This window comes from Coregonus lavaretus, assembly GCF_964263955.1.
Source record: "Coregonus lavaretus genome assembly, chromosome: 24".
Lineage (NCBI taxonomy): Eukaryota > Metazoa > Chordata > Actinopteri > Salmoniformes > Salmonidae > Coregonus > Coregonus lavaretus.
In genome coordinates this window covers 43,476,250-43,496,576 of record NC_140011.1, presented here as the reverse complement: position 1 = coordinate 43,496,576, position 20,327 = coordinate 43,476,250, and the positions used below count along the sequence as shown (strand labels likewise).

At 43.3% G+C, this 20,327-nt stretch overlaps 1 protein-coding gene across 3 annotated transcripts in view; it reads left to right on the top strand.

Annotated features, from left to right (window-relative positions):
- Positions 1 to 5,302: 5,302 nt before the first annotated feature.
- The window catches only part of LOC311100045 (lysosomal proton-coupled steroid conjugate and bile acid symporter SLC46A3), a gene marked incomplete at its 3' end in the record, with an annotated part of 34,112 nt that continues 19,087 nt past the window's right edge, over positions 5,303 to 20,327 (top strand). The window contains exons 1-5 of one of the 3 annotated variants that reach the window (XM_084140786.1): positions 5,303 to 5,477; positions 6,685 to 6,807; positions 8,513 to 8,726; positions 12,524 to 13,400; positions 18,284 to 18,367. In XM_084140786.1, coding sequence (XP_083996912.1) covers positions 8,544 to 8,726; positions 12,524 to 13,400; positions 18,284 to 18,367 — 1,144 coding nt within the window. In that variant the 5' untranslated portion in view covers positions 5,303 to 5,477; positions 6,685 to 6,807; positions 8,513 to 8,543. Of the gene's footprint in view, positions 6,115 to 6,684; positions 6,808 to 8,512; positions 8,727 to 12,523; positions 13,401 to 18,283; positions 18,368 to 20,327 lie in introns of all 3 variants that reach the window. The other 2 variants (XM_084140787.1, XR_014609790.1) reach the window with 2 other exon arrangements.

Genomic DNA, 20,327 nt, shown 5'->3' with positions numbered 1-20,327 from the left:
AACACAGCTGGGAAGAGTTCACACAAATATTAGCGTTGTAGCTCTTAATGCAGGATTTGGACTATTGGAAATCAACTCACCAGTCGGTCTATTGTGCGTATTGGAAATGTATATTTGTATTTTATTAGGGATCCCCATTAGCTGCTGTACTCTTCCAGGTGTCCAAACACATTAAGGCACTTACATCACAAAAAAAAAAAAAAAATAATAATTAAACAGTACATCATATAACATCATTACAATACAAAATGTATAATACCACCATACAACAATATTACAATGTACGTGTGTGTAGAGTGCATGTGCTAGTGTGTGTGCCTGTGTGTGTGTGTGTGTCTTCACATGCCGCTTTGTTCCATAAGGTGTAGTTTTATCTGTTTTAAAAAAAATCTGATTTAACTGCTTGCATGAGTTACTTCATGTGGAATAGAATTCCATGTAGTCATGGCTCTGTGTAGTACTGTGCGTTTCCCGGAGTGTGTTCTTGACTTGGGGACTGTGAAGAGACCCCTGGTGGCATGTCTTGTGGGGTATGCATGGGTGTCTGAGCTGTGTGCTAGTCGTTTGAACAGACAGCTCGGCGCTTTCAACATGTCAATACCGTTCACAAAGACAAGTAGTGATGCAGTCAATCTCTCTTCTACTTTGAGCCAGGAGAGATTGGCATGCATGTCATTGATGTTAGCTCTCCATGTCCATTTAAGGGCCAGACGTGCTGCTCTGTTCTGGGCCAACTGTAATTTGCCTATGTCTCTCTTTGTGGTACTAGACCATATGACTGGGCAGTAGTCCAGGTGCAACCAAACTAGGACTTAAGTTGATAGCGTTGTTAAGAAGGCAGAGCAGCGCTTTATTACGGACAGACCTCTCCCCATCTTAGCTACTGTTGCATCAATAAGTTTTGACCATGACAGTTTACAAGAATAATTTCCACATTATTCATTACAAGATTTAGATGAGGTTCAGGGTTTAGTAAATGATTTGTCCCAAATACAATGCTTTTAGTTTTTGAAATATTTAGGACTAGCTTATTAATTGCCACCCATTCTAAAACTGACTGCAGCTCTTTGCTAAGTGTTGCAGTGCTTTAACTTGCTGTGGTTAGCTGACGTGTATAATGTTGAGTCATCAGCATACATAGACACACAGGCTTTACTCAGCGCCAGTGGCAGGTCAATAGCAATGTTCCCTCAAAAATGTTTAGCCACTGAGCAAATTTCAGGTCTGCTGAGCCACACACTTGAAATGTTCTGTGCAACTTCTGGCGCACGTTTACTGTGAACACTGAGGCTGTACCCGCTTTAACTTACAGTTATAACAGCGGCCAAGTAGGCTACTGTGGCTATTTGATCATAATGTAGGCCTTTCAGAGTGGCCTACCATAAAAATCAATGGAGAAAATGCACCCCATAACATTTTAACATGGAAATAGCTGTTCTATTATCCAGCCTACAGTAGCAGCCAATGTGTGGTGTTCAATGTAAACCTACATTCCATGAGACTTTCGAAAAAAATAACATGTAGGGTACCAGAGTGCCAAGTCTAGGTCCAAAAGACTTCTCAACAGCTTCTACCCCCAAGCCATAAGACTCCTAAACAGCTAATCATGGCTACCTGGACTATTTGCACTGCCCCCCCCCACCCCATCCTTTTACGCTGCTGCTACTCTGTTAATTATTTATGCATAGTCACTTTAACTCTACCCACATGTACATATTACTTAAACTACCTCAACTAGCCGGTGCCCCCGCACATTGACTCTGCACCGGTACCCCCCTGTATATAAAGCCTCCCTACTGTTATTTTATTTTACTTCTGCTCTTTTTTTCTCAACACTTTTTTGTTTTATTCTACTTTTTTATTAAAAATAAATGCACTGTTAGTTAAGGGCTGTAAGTAAGCATTTCACTGTAATGTCTGCACCTGTTGTATTCGGCGCATGTGGCCAATAAAATTTGATTTGCTTTGATTTGATTTATCCACTTGTCCTTCAGACAAGGAGGTGCTGAAAATGTTGTGTTGTTTGATGCAAGAAACCACTTTACAAATGAAATTCATTATTATTCCCATACCATTATTACAGAGAATCAGACAAAATATGCTACCCTCTGCCTATTGGCTACTTATCTTATTCAAGCCTGTCTCAAAATACAACACTGCCCCTTTAAGACAGAAAATAAAGCTATTTCGCTGACTTGCTTTTCAATGACGGCTAGAAATGCACATGTTTTGTGCTCTTACAGGAAGCAACCACTCCCCGATTGCTGACTAGAAATTATATAGCTACAACTGGGCTAATAACTCACTTACTAGCAAACAATATGAAAAAATATGCACACTTGGCTACATGCCAAGTGCACTTTGATCTCAAAACAAGCACATCTACTCACGACCACTCATGCTGTAAACACAGTCCAGTTCAAAGTGAATGATACAACTCCAAATATGGCAATGGTCTATTTTCATATAAGGAAACTACAGCTCTGATTGGTTATGGTGCACCGGTCTGTGTAGAGAACGGGCCTGAGTCATGCCTGTCAATGCAATAGAATCCTACTCCAATGCGTACAAGAAAATCTCTTGCATAGTTCGTTTTGTTTTCGTTATTGTCAAGTATACTCCCTCTCCGGCGCTCGAGGTCGCCAGTCTGCTGATTATTACGCACACCTGTCACCATCGTTACGCACACCTGCGCCTCATCAGACTCACCTGGACTCCATCACCTTCCTGATTACCTCCCCTATATATGTCACTCCCTTTGGTTCCTTCCCCAGGCGTTATTGATTCTGTTCCTGTGCTTCATGTCTGGACGCTACTCTTGTTTTGTTCCATGTTTTATTTATCGTTAATATGCACTCCCTGTACTTGCTTCCCGACTCCCAGTGTACACGTTACAGCTATGTTGCATTGAAAGTGGCTAATATTGCATTGATTCGATCACAATTCCCATAGTAGAGGGAAACATTGATAGTGTTAACTAAAGGAGAAAACTAGAAGGTTGCGTGAAGTTCAATCTTGTGCTTCTCTGCGCGGGCTGATATTTCTTCTGCGTGGCAGTCCCAGGGGGAGCTACGCACCTGCGCGCAGCATAGAGGGAACATTAGTAAAAATTGAAAAAAGTAAGGGGCCAAGACAACTGCCCTGGGGAATGCCCGACTCTACCTAGATAATGTTGGAGAGGCTTCCATTAAAGAACACCCTCTGTATTATGTTACATTTTACATATTTAGCAGACGCTCTTATCCAGAGCGACTTACAGTTAGTGAGTGCATACATTTTCATACTGGCCCCCCGTGGGAAATGAACCCACAACCCTAGCGTTGCAAGCACCATGCTCTACCAACTGAGCTACAGGGGACTGTCAGACAGGTAACTCTCGATCCACGATATAACAGAAGTATTCCCGGCAGCAGATTGGGATCGATAATGTCAAAAGCTGCACTGAAGTCTAACGAAACAGCTCCCACAAGCTTCTTATTATGAATTTATTTCAGCCAATCATCAGTCATTTGTGTTAGTGCCGTACATGTTGGGTGCCCTTCCCTATAAGCGTGCTGAAAATCAGTTGGTAATTGGTTTACTTTGAAATAGCATTGTATCTGGTCAAACACAATTTTTCAGAAAAGTTTATTAAGGTTTGGTAGCAGGCTGATTGGTCGGCTGTTTGAGCCAGTAAAGGGTGCTTTGCTATTCTTGGGTAGCGGAATGACTTTTGCTTCCCTCCAGGCCTGAGGGCTTTCCTGTAGGCTTGAAGAGATGGCATATTACAGCCTTATGAATGGATCTTAGGTCCTTGAAATAGGCTATCAGCCTACTCAGTCACATGACACCCACAGAACACAGCTGTGAAGAGTTCACACAAATATTAGCATTGTAGCTCTTATTGCAGGATTTTGACACCAATGTGAAATGAGCCACATTAGCTCACCAGTCAACTTCACTCAGTACATCACTGGGGCAATGTTTACATTTAATTTAAAACAAAAAATTTAGTCCCTATTTCCAACCGGTTAAGAACTTTATTATGCAGGTCGGAACAGTGAAACGGAACAATAATTTTGGTTCCAGCCCCCGAAAAAAATTGTCAGACTTGTGACTAATAGGCCCTTTTCACGTGACGTCAGACAACTTCCGTTCTGCCGCGATGCAGGTTATGTTTACATCCGGTGTCGCTTAGGAACGCTTAGCTAGTAGCACATCATTATGGAGTTCACCCAGTCCCTTTCACATCTGCCACCAATACGACTTAACGACGTAGAACGACTTGCTGACAAGTGGTCCCTTACTTCAAGATCGAAGCTTGATAAAGGCTACAAGTTCTTCGTTGAAGGTTACCTGTTTGATTATGAAGGTACGTGTTTACGTGTTTGGATTACAGTAGTATTACGTTTAACGCTGTCTACCTATCCTTACCCCAATCATTCCAGTGGAATCTAGACGGCACTGATCCCTGTTTAATACGGATCCGTCCACTGGCCGATGTGTATCTATCCTCAGGGGGAAAGTGCTGACTGCAAACAAAGGTGCTCCCACGAAGAATCTTAAAACTTGGTCCCTCATCTCTCCTGATCGCCCTCACCCAACGGGCACGTATTTCTCCATCAACAGGGAAATCGTGAAAACTCAGATACGGGAATTTCTGTTTGTTGTTTGAACAAAATGGTACACTGCAATAGCATCTTCTCGAAGATTGTGCCATGCTTCGGTGTTGGATGGGATACTGTTGCGATACAGACACCGGGAGAAAATAAACAGCTAAATTAACATTCAGCTTTGACCAGGAATCAATATTTATCTAGCTATCATGCACAACAGTATTTGAATAGGTGAGTTACTATACATTCATGAATAAACTAACTGCCTAACAAAGGGTTAGATAGCTAGCTAAGTAAACTTGTTACATTACAGCCAGGCAGCAATGTAACGCTACCTTTTAACGTTATCGGTATCTGGTACTAAGTTGTTGTTAGCTAACGTTAGCCCACTTTTAAGTAACTAAGGCAGTGAACAATTATGAATTAACAATAACGTTAGCAAGTTACAAACCATTGCATATACGTAAACATTATTACTCTTAACTTTACTAATTTAACTTAAACGTACCTTTTGGAATTTCTTCAAGTAGCTAGCTTGCTAGTTAGTGGTCAACAGTTGTATTTTCGTTGAGAAGTCTCAGGTTACGGCGAACGGAAGTGAAGTTAACCTGCTACGCGGAAAGGCGGAAGTTAGATGACGTCATCGTGAAAAGGGCCTATTGTTTACTGCATGAACATGACAAAAAACACGTGATCAAAGGTCATGCAGTTTTTTGATTCCTTCAAGTGGCTGCAGTTGCTTTTCACCGCCATAGTGGGAGGCACTATTTGTAAACCAATCGTTAGGGCGTTTTTGTTTGACCCACACAAATGTGGCCAAAGACATGACTGAAACAGACCAACTTTTCCACGATTCTAAAGCTACAGGGGATACAAATTAAAGTGATATTTGAGAACTCTCTCTAACCAATTAGGCTAATTTTCACGTTATGTTTTCAGTTAGTGAATGTGTGATATTGGGGTATATAATTTCAATTCAGCATTTTTACAGAAATAGTTAAAAGAACAGTAGCAACTATGTTGACACTGGCATGTTGATCTGAGCCTTGCTGTAGGAAAACCACTACTGTGTCGGACTTTCGGTTATCGATAGATGCATCTACCACGAATTCACTCGCCGACTTTCGTCTACAGTCGGCTTCATTGATCGACACCATCAGTGGTATCCTTGGGAAATCCATACCCTAAACCCTAACCTTAACCCATACCCTAACCATTACCCTTTCCTAACCCTAACCGTAACCTTTTAAACGTCAACTTCAATGGAGTAGGGACGTCCCAAGGATCCCGGATAGCACGAACCCTGTTTGTTGATTCCATTGAGTAGGGTACGTTCAAACGTAATGTCGCAAAGACACGCTCTCTCTTACCGTACCGTAAATTGCTTACAAATGGGATATTTAAAATTGCAATTACATAAAGTTATGGATATGTTTTGATAAATGCAAATTAAATTAACTGAAGGAGAAAAATGTAATACAGCAACACCAAGAGACACGGAAGAGGTGATTTCACACAGGTGAATTCGTTCCCTTTTAAAGTGATATTTTTGTTAAATAATTACGATTTAATACTAATACAACAACACATGCCTGAGGGAACCTATGTAGAGGCAAATAGAAAAGCGAAAAAGACAGACTGTCACAAAATGTTTTGCTATATTCAAAACAACCCTCATACTGTACCTTTTATATGTAGGCCGTCATTGTAAATAAGAATTTGTTCTTAACTGACTTGCCTAGTTAAATAAAGGTTAAATAAAATAAAAAATATGACTGACAGAAGCTCTGGCCATAGCGAAGGATGCTCTACTGAGAACCATCCAATCATAGGACAAGAGGGGCGGAACAAGCTTTCATAAGCGGTTGGATTTGGGTTGTACCACAGCCACAAAGTCAAAATGGTCTATATCGTAAAAATTCATGAAAACAAAAATGTTATTTTGGTCTTAATTTAAGGTTAGGGTTAGGCATAAGGTTATCGGTGTGGTTAAGTTTAGTGTTAGGTTCAAAATCGGATTTTAAGAAGATAAATTGTAGAAATAGGCGGGGTTTAGCCATGATTATGACTTTGTCCCTGTGGTAACTAGTGACGACCGTGGATCCGGCATTACAGCGCCATAAACACTGAACAGATGTCCGCAGAAATGGTCTAAACATCCAGGAAGAGCGAACTGGTATTTTTGTGAGTTCACCATATGACGAACTAAAAGGTGAGAAATTGTTTCTCTTTTAGACACTGATGTTATGCATTTTCCTTGTCCTATGAACTTGGTCAGTCAGGTGAAGTGTATTGTCTGTGTGTCAGATAATACAGACACGATCATCATCATGTAACTTGAACCAGGATCTGAGCAGAAGGACAAATGCATAGTCTCCCCATCTGCCCAGATACTGGTTCACATGTAACTGAACTAGCTATAGACAGGGAAGGGAAGTCTTGTTTGACATATTTGTATTTTAATTTTATTTTTTACATTGTTTACAATAAGTCATTGTTTTCATTCTACACTTGTTGGCCAGAATGCTCTATCTATTATAGCTGATATTCCAATCTCTAAACACATCCCAATGTATTAATTCAGACAGTAGCCTACAGTATTTATTTTTAATTTTTTATTTTTTTTATTTCACCTTTATTTAACCAGGTAAACCAGTTGAGAACAAGTTCTCATTTACAACTGCGACCTGGCCAAGATAAAGCATAGCAGTGCGATAAAAACAAACACAGAGTTACATATGGGGTAAAACAAAACAAAGTCAAAAATACAACAGAAATACATATAATATACAGTGTGCAAATTTAGCAAGTTATGGAGGTAGGCAATAAAATAGGCTATAGTGCAAAATAATTACAATTAGTATTAGTATGCTAGGAACTTCTTAATAATATAATAATAATATGCCATTTAGCAGACGCTTTTATCCAAAGCGACTTACAGTCATGCGTGCATACATTTTTGTGTACAGGCGTTCTCTTAATTGCATATGCAGTGTATATACAGGCTGGGTCTACCCATGTACATCCTCCTTCGATAGCGAGCCATAACCTCATTAGACTGGGTCTGACTTCTTGAAGAGGAGTGTAGGTTTCTACATATCCCAGCTGGTGTGACTTGACATTCTTTGTCAGTCTGTCTGTCCCATTCCCCAGGCCTACTGTAATGGTTCCCAGCCAAGAAGAGTGTATTAACTGTGTTTTGAAGAGACAATTGTGAGAACAGCAGCATAAATACAAGTGGGCTCTTCTGACTCAACTTGTTTAGAATCCGTCTCCAGGTTGCCCCTGTATGAAACCCAATACATTCAAAAAACAAGTGTTTTTAAAGGCCCAGTACAGTCAAAAACAGATTTTCCTGTGTTTTGTATTTATTTCCACACAATGAGGTTGAAATAATACTGTGAAAGTGATGATAATGCCTTTTAGTGTAAGAGCTGTTTGAAAACACTGCCTGAAATTTCAGCCTGTTTATATATACAGTTGAAGTTGGAAGTTTACATACACCTTAGCCTAATACATTTAAACTTAGTTAGGGAGGGGGGGGGGGGGGGGTGTTGCGCAACTAAATATTAGTTAGGTGTCCTTAATGTTTTGTACACTCAGCGTATGTTGTTTTAAGTAACATTAATGAAAGCAACAGGATAAATATGTAGGGTAAACGGACCCATTAACCCTGCCTTAGTTAGGAGGGGGGGGGGGGGGGGGGGGGGGGTAAACGGACCCATTAACCCTGCCTTAGTTAGGGGGGGGGGGGTAAACGGACCCATTAACCCTGCCTTGTTTTCTTGGTGACTTGTCTAGGATCTATTCTGTTGCCCGGTTGGCTCTGTATTAACCTCCTAACCTTGTCTTCTAGGGGTCTGTCTGTCTGTCTGTCTGTCTGTCTGTCCACTGAACTCTCCTACCTTGTCTTCCAGGGGTCTGTGTGTCCACTCCCCCCTGAGGAGAATGAAGGGATTATTCCTGGTGGAGCCTCTGGTAGCCGTATATGCCTTTGCCAGTTTCCTGATCTACCCTCTGGTACAGCAGTATGTCTACAGGAGGCTATGGCAGGAGCTGACCAACACAACCTACCCTGTCTCTGACAACAGCTCACGCTGCGATCCCTCCAACACCAGCAGCCACCATGAGGTTAGTTACCGTAGAACCTAACCAACACAACCTACCCTGTCTCTGACAACAACCAACAGGTTAGTTACCGTAGAACCTAACCTATCCAGTGTTGCAGTCATTTCAGTTGCTGTAGTAGCTGACGTGTATAGTGTTTGAGTCATCCGCATACATAGACACACTGTCTTTACTCAAAGCCAGTGGCATGTCGTTAGTAAAGATTTTAAAAAGTAGGGGCCTAGACAGCTGCCCTGGGGAATTACAGATTCTACCTGGATTATGTTGGAGAGGCTTCCATTAAAGAACACTCTCTGTGTTCTGTTAGACAGGTAACTCTTTATCCACAATATAGCAGGGGGTGTAAAGCACATACGTTTTTTCAGCAGCAGACTATGATCGATAATGTCAAAAGCCGCACTGAAATCTAACAAAACAGCCCCCACAATTTTTTTATCATCAATTTCTCTCAGCCAATCATTAGTAATTTGTGTAAGTGCTGTGCTTGTTGAACGTCCTTCCCTATAAGCGTGCTGAAAGTCTGTTGTCAATTTGTTTACTGAAAAATAGCATTGTATCTGGTCAAACACCATTTTTCCCCAAACTTTACTAAGGGTTGGTAACAGGCTGATCAGTCGGCTATTTGAGCCAGTAAAGGGGGCTTTACTATTCTTAGGTAGTGGAATGACTTTTGCTTCCCTCCAGACCTGAGGGCACACACATTCTAGTAGGCTTAAATTGACAATATGGCAAATAGGAGTGGCAATATCATCCGCTATTATCCTCAGTAATTTGCCATTGAAGTTGTCAGACCCCGGTGCCTTGTCATTGTTGATAGACAACTATCATTGTTTCACCTCTTCCACACTCACTTTACGGAATTCAAAATTACAATTCATGTCTTACGTAATTTGGTCAGATACTTGGATGTGTAGTGTCAGCGTTTGTTGCTGGCATGTCATGCCTAAGTTTGCTAATCTTGCCAATTAAAAAATCATTAAAGTAGTTGGCAATATCAGTCGATTTTGTAATGAATGAGCCATCTGATTCAATGAATGATGGAGCTGAGTTTGCCTTTTTCCCCAAACCTTCATTGAAGGTGCTCCAAAGCTTTTTACTATCATTCTTTATGTCATTTGTCTTTGTTTCAAAGTATAGTTTCTTCTTCTTTTTATTCAGAGTAGTCACATGATTTCTCAATTTGCAACAATCGGTTGTGAAGCCAGACTTATTTGCCATTCCTTTTGCCTCATCCCTCTTAACCATACAATTTTTCAATTCCTCATCAATCCACGGGGATTTAACAGTTTTTAGGGTTATATAGGCCAGAAAAACTAGGTATAGGGTTATATACAGTGCCTTCGGAAAGTATTCAGACCCCTTTACTTTTTTCACATTTTGTTAGGTTACAGCCTTATTCTAAAATTGATTAAATTGTTGTTTTTTCCCCCTAATCAATCCACACACAATACCCCATAATGACAAAGCAAAAACAGGTTTTTATAAATTTACATAATTATTCAGACCCTTTACTTAGTACTTGGTTGAAGCACCTTTGACAGCGATTACAGCCTCGAGTCTTCTTGGGTATGACGCTACAAGCTTGGCACACCTGTATTTGGGGAGTTTCTCCCATTCTTCTCTGCAGATCCTCTCAAGCTCTGTCAGGTTGGATGGGGAGCGTTGCTGCACAACTATTTTCAGGTGACAGGTCTCTTCAGAGATGTTAGATCGGGTTCAAGTCCGGGCTCTGGCTGGGCCACTCAAGGACATTCAAAGACTTGTCCCGAAGCCACTCCTGCGTTGTCTTGGCTGTGTGCTTAGGGTTGTTGTCCTGTTGGAAGGTGAACCTTCGCCCCAGTCTGAGGTCCTGAGTGCTCTGGAGCAGGTTTTCATCAAGGATCTCTCTGTGCTCCGTTCATCTTTCCCTCGATCCTGACTAGTCTCCCTGTCCCTGCCGCTGAAAAACATCCCCACAGCATGATGCTGACACCACCATGCTTCACCGTAGGGATGGTGCCAGGTTTCCTCCAGATGTGGCATTCAGGCCAAGGAGTTCAATCTTGGTTTCATCATACCAGAGAATCTTGTTTCTCATGGTATGAGAGTCTATAGGTGCCTTTTGGCAAACTCCAAGCGGGCTGTCATGTGCCTTTTACTGAGGAGTGGCTTCCGTCTGGCCACGCTACCATAAAGGCCTGATTGGTGGAGTGCTGCAGAGAAGGTTGTCCTTCTGAAAGGTTCTCCCATCTCCACAGAAGAACTCTAGAGCTCTGTCAGAGTGACCATCAGGTCTTTGGTAACCTCCCTGATCAAGGCCCTTCTCCCCCGATTGCTCAGTTTGGCCGGGCGGCCAGCTCTAGGAAGAGTCTTGGAGGTTCCAAACTTCTTCAATTTAAAGAATGATGAAGGCCACTGTGTTCTTGGGAACCTTCAATGCTGCAGAAATTTTTTGGTACCCTTCCCCAGATCTGTGACTCGACAATATCCTATCTCGGAGCTCTACGGACGATTCCTTCGATCTCATGGCTTGGTTTTTGCTCTGACATGCACTGTCAACTGCGGGACCTTATATAGACGGGTGTGTGCCTTCCCAAATCATGTCCAATCGATTGAATTTACCACAGGTGGGCTCCAATGAAGTTGTAGAAACATCTCAAGGATGATCAATGGAACAGGATGCACCTGAGCTCAATTTCGAGTCTCATAGCAAAGGGTCTGAATACTTATGTAAATGAGGTATTCGTTTTTTATTTGTAATACATTTGCAGAAAATTCTAAAAACCTGTTTTCGCTTTTTCATTATGGGGTATTGTGTGTACATTACTGACGATTTTTATTTATTTAATCAATTTTAGAATAAGGCTGTAACGTAACAAAATAGTTGAGGGGTCTGAATACTTTCCTAATGCACTGTATGCCAGAAAAACTATATATAGAGTTCTATAGGCCCAAAAAACTATATAGGGTTATATAGTCCAGAAAAACTATTTATTGGGTTATATAGGCCTGCCCAAAAAAACTACACTCTGCTTCTCTCTCTCTCTCTCTCTCTCTCTCTCTCTCTCTCTCTCTCTCTCTCTCTCTCTCTCTCTCTCTCTCTCTCTCTCTCTCTCTCTCTCTCTCTCTCTCTCTCTCTGTGTCTCTCTCTCTCTGTGTCTGCCCCTCTCTCTCTCTCTGCCCCTCTCTCTCTCTCTCTCTCTCTGTCCCTCTCTGCCTCTCTCTCTCTCTCTCTCTCTCTCTCTGCCCCTCTCTCTCTCTCTGCCCCTCTCTCTCTCGGTGTCTGCATCTCTCTCTGTCCCTCTCTGCCTCTCTCTCTGTCCCTCTCTGCCTCTCTCTCTGTCCCTCTCTGCCTCTCTCTCTCTCTCTCTCTCTCTCTCTCTCTCTCTCTCTCTCTCTCTCTCTCTCTCTCTCTCTCTCTCTCTCTCTCTCTCTCTGTGTCTGCCCTCTCTCTCTCGCTCTCTGCCCCTCTCTCTCTCTCTCTGCCCCTCTCTGCCTCTCTCTCTCTCTCTCTCTCTCTCTCTCCATCTCTCTCTCTCTCTCTCTGCCCCTCTCTCTCTCTCTCTGTCCCTCTCTGCCTCTCTCTCTCTCTCTCTCTCTCTCTCTCTCCATCTCTCTCTCTCTCTCTCTCTCTCTGTGTCTGCCCCTCTCTCTCTCTCTCTCTGCCTCTCTCTCTCTCTCTCTCTCTCTCCTCTCTCTCTCTCTGCACCAAGCTTTTCTTCATGTTGTTTGTTATAGGAGGTCCAGAACGCGGCATCTCTTCTCTCTCTCCACCAAGCTCTTGTTCATGTTGTTGTTGTTTATGTTGTTGTTTACACCAGGAGGTCCAGAAGGCGGCGTCTCTCTTCTCCCTCTACACCGATCTCTTCTCCATGATCCCCTCCCTGGCCGCCACCCTCATCCTCGTCGCCTATAGCGACCAGCGCGGACGCAAGATCACCATCATCCTGCCTCTGATTGGCTCTCTGTTCTACACACTGTCCTTCCTGTCCGTCTCCTTCTTCGAGCTGGACCTCTACCTCCTCATCGTCGCCTCCTTCGTCAGCGCCCTGTTCGGGGGCTTGGGGACGTTCCTGGGGGGTTGTTTCTCCTACATCGCTGACCTGTGCGAGGACGGACAGGAGAAGACCCTGCGGATGGCCGTAGTGGACATGGTGATCGGCCTGTTGTCTGGAGTGGCCTCTCTCTCTACGGGCTACTTCCTCCGAGCAGCAGGCTTCAACTGGCCCTTCTTCACCTCGGCTCTGTTCCAGTGTGTCAACCTGGTCTACGCCGTCTTCATCCTGGAGGAGACGGTCCAACGACCTCCAGACGACCCCCTGGACGGCTCCCCGCGCCGCACCGCCATGCGTCAGCTGGCCTACGGGGTCTACCAGCTGTTTGCAGGGGCCAGCAGGAGGCGCAACGTCCTCCTGGTTCTCCTCCTGCTCCTCTTCTCCTCCTTCTCCTTCGCCAACATGGGCGGGCTCTCCTTGATCACGTTGTACGAGCTCAACCAGCCGCTGTGCTGGACCGAGATCCTGATTGGCTACGGCTCGGCGCTGTCCACCACGGTGTTCCTGACCAGCTTCGTGGGCGTGACGGTGTTCTCTCGCTGTGGCGTGCCCAACCTCATCATCATCCTCATAGGGATACTAAGTGTCATGGCGGGTATGACCATGGTGGCCTTCGCCAAGACCACGCTCATGATGTTCCTGGGTAAGGAATAAGGATGATTTTCAATGGTAACATGGTCCTGGGTAAGGAATAAGGATGATTTTCAATGGTAACATGGTCCTGGGTAAGGAATAAGGATGATTTTCAATGGTAACATGGTCCTGGGTAAGGAATAAGGATGATTTTCAATGGTAACATGGTCCTGGGTAAGGAATAAGGATGCTTTTCAATGGTAACATGGTCCTGGGTAAGGAATAAGGATGATTTTCAATGGTAACATGGTCCTGGGTAAGGAATAAGGATGATTTTCAATGGTAACATGGTCCTGGGTGGAGAAGGAGAACTTAGGTCTAGACCATGTGAGCCAGGGTTGGGGTCAATTCCATTTCAATTCAGGAAGTAAACTGAAATTCTGATTTTTGTCAATGCCAATACTTTTCAATGAGAAATATTAGGAATTGGAATTTCATTTGACATTTTACTGGAATTGACCCCAACCCTGATGTGAGCCAAGTATTGGCTAACTTATGCCTCGGGCCTGGAGTTATTCCTGAGCAGGATAACCTCTGGTGGTCAGGAACACCTCTGGGCCCCAGTTAGTCAGGTGGTCAGGAACACCTCAGGGCCCCAGTTAGTCAGGAACACCTCAGGGCCCCAGTTAGTCAGGTGGTCAGGAACACCTCAGGGCCCCAGTTAGTCAGGTGGTCAGGAACACCTCTGGGCCCCAGTTAGTCAGGTGGTCAGGAACACCTCAGGGCCCCAGTTAGTCAGGTGATCAGGAACACCTCAGGGCCCCAGTTAGTCAGGTGGTCAGGAACACCTCAGGGCCCCAGTTAATCTGGTCAGGTGGTCAGGAACACCTCAGGGCCCCAGTTAATCTGGTCAGGTGGTCAGGAACACCTCAGGGCCCCAGTTAGTCAGGTGGTCAGGAACACTTCTGGGTCTTAAGCTACTTCGTGTAGATCTGAAAGGATAAGTGTGAGCATAAAGGGCAAGTTGAATTTTTTACTAAAAGGCCATAAACAAACTATAACGTTTTATATGGTAGTATAAATGTAACCATATAGTTTTACTGTTGATGATGGCAAATTGCTGGTTTTACTGCAGTGAAGTCTATTCCAGTGACATGACTGGCGGGTCGTTCCATGTCATGACACCCACCATCTGTGATTGTTCTGAAATAGTTTCTGTATTTAGAAATTAGCATTCATACAACATTATTTTGTTGAAATATAATTTGAAGCTAATTTATTGCTCCCAAATTTGGCAAGTTTCATTTATAGAATTCATATAATATTCAATATATATAGTACCTAACATCCATTTTGGACCCAACTTTTTTCTAATAATGAGTAAGACATGAGGAATAAAAATGTTTTGTCACAAGCTACCCACAAACTGAGTATACAGTATCAGTTCTCTATTTCTGAGAAGTAGTATGGAGCTGCGGCTCGGAGTATTGTTTCTTCATGCTATGTAATGTATTCTCAGTGGGGTTTTTTTCCGCTGTTCAGAAAAATTAGTCATTGAAGTTGTTAGGTTTGTGTCCCTTCCTTCACCCTAATATTACCAGGTTCTGACTAGGGCTGTTACGGTGACCGTATTACCGCCACACCGTGACCGAAAGTCACGAGTCATGAAGGCAGTCAAATTCCATGTGACCGTTTAGTCATGGTAATTAGGCTTCTCCAAGCTCTGATGCTGCTGATGGTCATTAGTAGCCTACCAAACTTGCTAACTTCCTGGTACTCAGCACTCTATTGTCCCTCTAATCACTCTGACATCAATGCAAATGTTATCGAAAATCTAATCAAACACTTCATGAGAGCCCATGACCTCATGTTGCGCAACATTTCTATAGGCTATGCAATTGTGTAAGAAAACAGAGTGATGGCCTCTATTAAAAAGAGAAGGTTCCCATCAGCCTTCTATAGGCTAGGCCTACTATATTTATTTCTCAACTTTCCTAATATTAAGCACATTGCTTCTCTTTACAACAGGAGTGTAGCCTACCTGGCTGGCATGAAAATGAACCACGGGGAAAAGCGTCCTCCATCCGCTATTTAAGTGCATAGACGACATGTATTTTTTTCCCCGTTTCGAGACAGGTGCATTATAATGGTCCATTCTAAATCAAAACAAATTTCACACATTATTTAGTATATGTAAAGACAAGATTAAATCAAGAATAGTCTGATGGGTGACAATATTAGCCTATCACTTGTGAATGATGTATTATCACTTGTGAATGATGGTCAGCGTAAGGCAAGAAGCAATGCATACCTTTTTTTTGCGACTTTTTCTAATCATAGTCCCACACCTCATGTAGCCTGGCCCGTAGGCCTATATGTTTTGATAACGTTTGTATCACAACTAAAGTTGCCAAATAACTTCTTAAAATTAAGCACATTAATCCGCTTTACAACCGGTGTAGAGTCTATCTGGCATACATAGGCGGCGCCCGAGTTTCAAGTTTGGGGAAGATAATCTTCACCATAAAAATGCACCTTTATAATAATAATAATATGCCATTTAGCAGACGCTTTTATCCAAAGCGACTTACAGTCATCCAAATCGGATGTTAGGTACTATATTTATTGAACATTACATGAATCCTCTAAATTAAAGTGGCCAATTTCGATGCAATCAATTAGCTTGGAGACAAAATTATATTTCAACAAAATAATGTTGCAGGAATGCTAATCTTTTCAGTTTTTTAACAACAACAGAAACGATTTCAGAACAATCTGAGATGGTGGGTGTCAAAACCCTCTTTCTTGTGCTTTTTGAGGTGGAATGACCCTTGCTGTGTTCCGTACTGCTTTATTTGATTATGGCTGTAACCAGATAAAATGACAACAGACCATAATATTCAGGTCTTTATCTTGGCTCTTTTCCAAAAGGTGATAAACTAAAAAGGCAACTTAAAGTATTCAGACCCTTTAACTTTTTCCACATTTTGTTACATTTTAAAAATGATTAAATTGTTTTTTTCCCCCTCATCAATCTACACACAATACCCCATAATGACAAAGCAAAAACAGGTTTTTAGAAATGTTTGCAAATGGATAAAAAATAAAAAACAGAAATATCACATTTACATAAGTATTCAGACCCTTTACTCAGTACTTTGTTGAAGCACCTTTGGCAGCGATTACAGCCTCGAGTCTTCTTGGGTATAACACAACAAGCTTGGCACACGTGTATTTGGGGAGTTTCTCCCATTCTTCTCTGCAGATCCTCTCAAGCTCTGTCAGGTTGGATGGGGAGCGTCTCTGAACAGCTATTTTCAGGTCTCTCCAGAGATGTTAGATCGGGTTCAAGTCCGGGCTCTGGCTGGGCCACTCAAGGACATTCAGAGACTTGTCCTGAAGCCACTCCTGCGTTTTCTTGGCTGTGTGCTTAGAGTCATTGTCCTGTTGAAGGTGAATCTTCGCCCCAGTCTGAGGTCCTGAGCGCTCTGGAGCAGGTTTTCATCAAGGATCTCTCTGTACTTTGCTCTGTTCATCGTTCCCTCGATCCTGACTAGTCTCCCAGTCCCTGCCGCTGAAAAACATCCCCACGGCATGATCCATGCTTCACCGTAGGGATGGTGCCAGGTTTCCTCCAGACGTGACACTTGGCATTCAGGCCAAAGAGTTCAATCTTGGTTTCATCAGACCAGAGAAGCTCCTTTAGGTGCCTTTTGGAAAACTCCAAGTGGGCTGTCATGTGCCTTTTACTGAGGAGTGGCTTCCGTCTGGCCACTCTACCATAAAGGCCTGATTGGTGGAGTGCTGCAGAGATGGTTGTCCTTCTGGAAGGTTCTCCAATCTCCACAGAAGAACTCTGAAGCCATGTCAAAGTGACCATCAGGTTCTTGATCACCTCCCTGACCAAGGCCCTTCTCCCCCGATTGCTCAGTTTGGCCGGACGACCAGCTCTAGAAAGAATCTTGGTGGTTCCAAACTTCTTCCATTTAAGAATGATGGAGGCCACTGTGTTCTTGGGGACCTTCAATGCTGCAGACATTTTTTGGTACCCTTCCCCAGATCTGTGCCTCGACACAATCCTGTCTCGGAGCTCTACGGACAATTCCTTCGACCTCATGGCTTGGTTTTTGCTCTGACATGCACTGTCAACTGTGGGACCTTATATAGACAGGTGTGTGCCTTTCCAAATCATGTCCAATCAATTGAATTTACCACAGGTGGACTCCAATCAAGTTGTAGAAACATCTCAAGGATGATCAATGGAAACAGGATGCACCTGAGCTCAATTTTGAGTCTCATAGCAAAGGGTCAGAGTACTTATGTAAATAAGGTATTTCTGTTTTTAATTTTGTATAAATTTGCAAAACTTTCTAAAAACCTGTTTTCGAGTCGTCATTATGGGGTATTGTGTGTAGATTGATGAGGAAATGTCTTTATTTAATCCATTTTAGAATAAGGCTGTAACGTAACAAAATGTGGAAAAGTCAAGGGGTCTGAATACTTTCCGAATGCACTGTAACCTCTGTTCAGTTCAGTCTGCATGTCGATTGAGAACCCAGTCAATAATGTGATGTTCTCTCTCTCTCTCTCTCTCTCTCTCTCTCTCTCTCTCTCTCTCTCTCTCTCTCTCTCTCGTTCTCTCTCTCTCTCTTGCTCTCTCTCTCTCTTGCTCTCTCTCTCTCTCTCTCTCTCTCTCTCTCTCTCTCTCTCTCTCTCTCTCTCTCTCTGCCTCTCTCGCTGCCTCTCTCTCTTTCTCTCTCTGCCTCTCTCTCTCTCTGCCTCTCTCGCTGCCTCTCTCTCTCTGCCTCTCTCTCTCTGTCTCTCTGCCTCTCTGTCTCTCTGCCGCTGTCTCTCTCTCTGCCTCTCTGTCTCTCTGTCTCTCTCTCTTTCTCTCTCTCTTTCTCTCTCTCTCTGCCTCTCTCTCTGTTTATATTGTCTGTTTGTTCTTCTCAGTGAGGCTTCCAATGCTGCTGGCTATCATGCCGTTCCCCGTGCTGAGATCCATGATGTCAAAGATCGTATCAAAGACCGAGCAGGGTGAGGGTTTTGGACATCAAATAAAACACCATGTTATTTGTCACATGCGCCGAATACAATGAATACCGTGAAATGCTTACTTACAAGCCCTTAACCAACAATGCAGTTCAAGAAAGAGTTAAGAAAATATTTACTAAATAAACTAAAGTAAAAAATAAAAAGTAACACAAAACTTCATAACAATAACGAGGCTGTATACAGGGGGTACCGGTACAGAGTCAATGTGCGGGGGCACAGGTTATTTGAGGTAATTTGTACATGTAGGTAGGGTTAAAGTGACTATACATAGATAATAAACAGCGAGTAGGGGGGGGGGGGGGGTAGAAGCTGTTATTAATTGTTCAGCAGTCTTATCGCTTGGGGGTAGAAGCTGTTAAGGAGCCTTTTGGACCTAGACTTGCATGATAAGCTTAACTAGTAAACTTAATAACTAATGAGATCGGATCAAAGACCGAGCAGGGTGAGTGTTTAGTTTAACTAGTAAACTTAATAACTAATGTGTTTAAAAACACATAACAAAGCACATCATTAATATAATTATTGAGAATGACCCCATTAACATATTTATTTGGACTTCCATTGGGGTCCTCGTTGTAAGTGCTAGTATGGATATACTGGACCTGTAAGCGGGGCGTCAAACTCATCGCACGGAGGGCCCAATGTCTGTGGGTTTGTGGTTTTTCCCTTTCAGTTAAGACCTAGACAACCAGGTGAGGGGAGTTCCTTACTAATTAGTGACCTTAATTCATCAATCAAGTACAAGGGTGGAGCGAAAACCCGCTGACACTCGGCCCTCCGTGGAATGAGTTTGACGCATGTAAGCCATCCTAGCATTCCCAAGCAATGGTTTGTTTAAACAGAGGTTGTTAGACCAGAGAGGAGGGCCCTTGTCTGGTCAGAGGGCCCTTGTCTGGTCAGAGGGCCCTTGTCTGGTCAGAGGGCCCTTGTCTGGTCAGAGGGCCCTTGTCTGGTCAGAGGGCCCGTGTCTGGTCAGAGGGCCCTTGTCTGGTCAGAGGGCCCTTGTCTGGTCAGAGGGCCCTTGTCTGGTCAGAGGGCCCTTGTCTGGTCAGAGGGCCCGTGTCTGGTCAGAGGGCCCTTGTCTGGTCAGAGGGCCCGTGTCTGGTCAGAGGGCCCTTGTCTGGTCAGAGGGCCCTTGTCTGGTCAGAGGGCCCTTGTCTGGTCAGAGAGCCCGTGTCTGGTCAGAGGGCCCTTGTCTGGTCAGAGAGCCATGTCTGAAGGGCTCTTTTTCAAGCCTCCCTCTCCCACACGGACAAATAATAATAATATTTTATTTAACCTTTATTTAACTAGGCAAGTCAGTTAAGAAAACATTCTTATTTACAATGACGGCCTACCAAAAGACAAAAGGCCTCCTGCGGGGACGGGGGCTGGGATTAAAAAATAAATAAATACAGTGAGGGAAAAAAGTATTTGATCCCCTGCTGATTTTGTATGTTTGCCCACTGACAAAGACATGATCAGTCTATAATTTTAATGGTAGGTTTATTTGAACAGTGAGAGACAGAATAAAAAAAAAAATATCCAGAAAAACGCATGTCAAAAATGTTATAAATTGATTTGCATTTTAATGAGGGAAATAAGTATTTGACCCCCTCTCAATCAGAAAGATTTCTGGCTCCCAGGTGTCTTTTATACAGGTAACGAGCTGAGATTAGGAGCACACTCTTAAAGGGAGTGCTCCTAATCTCAGCTTGTTACCTGTATAAAAGACACCGTTCCACAGAAGCAATCAATCAATCAGATTCCAAACTCTCCACCATGGCCAAGACCAAAGAGCTCTCCAAGGATGTCAGGGACAAGATTGTAGACCTACACAAGGCAGGAATGGGCTACAAGACCATCGCCAAGCACCTTGGTGAGAAGGTGACAACAGTTGGTGCGATTATTCGCAAATGGAAGAAACACAAAATAACTGTCAATCTCCCTCGGCCTGGGGCTC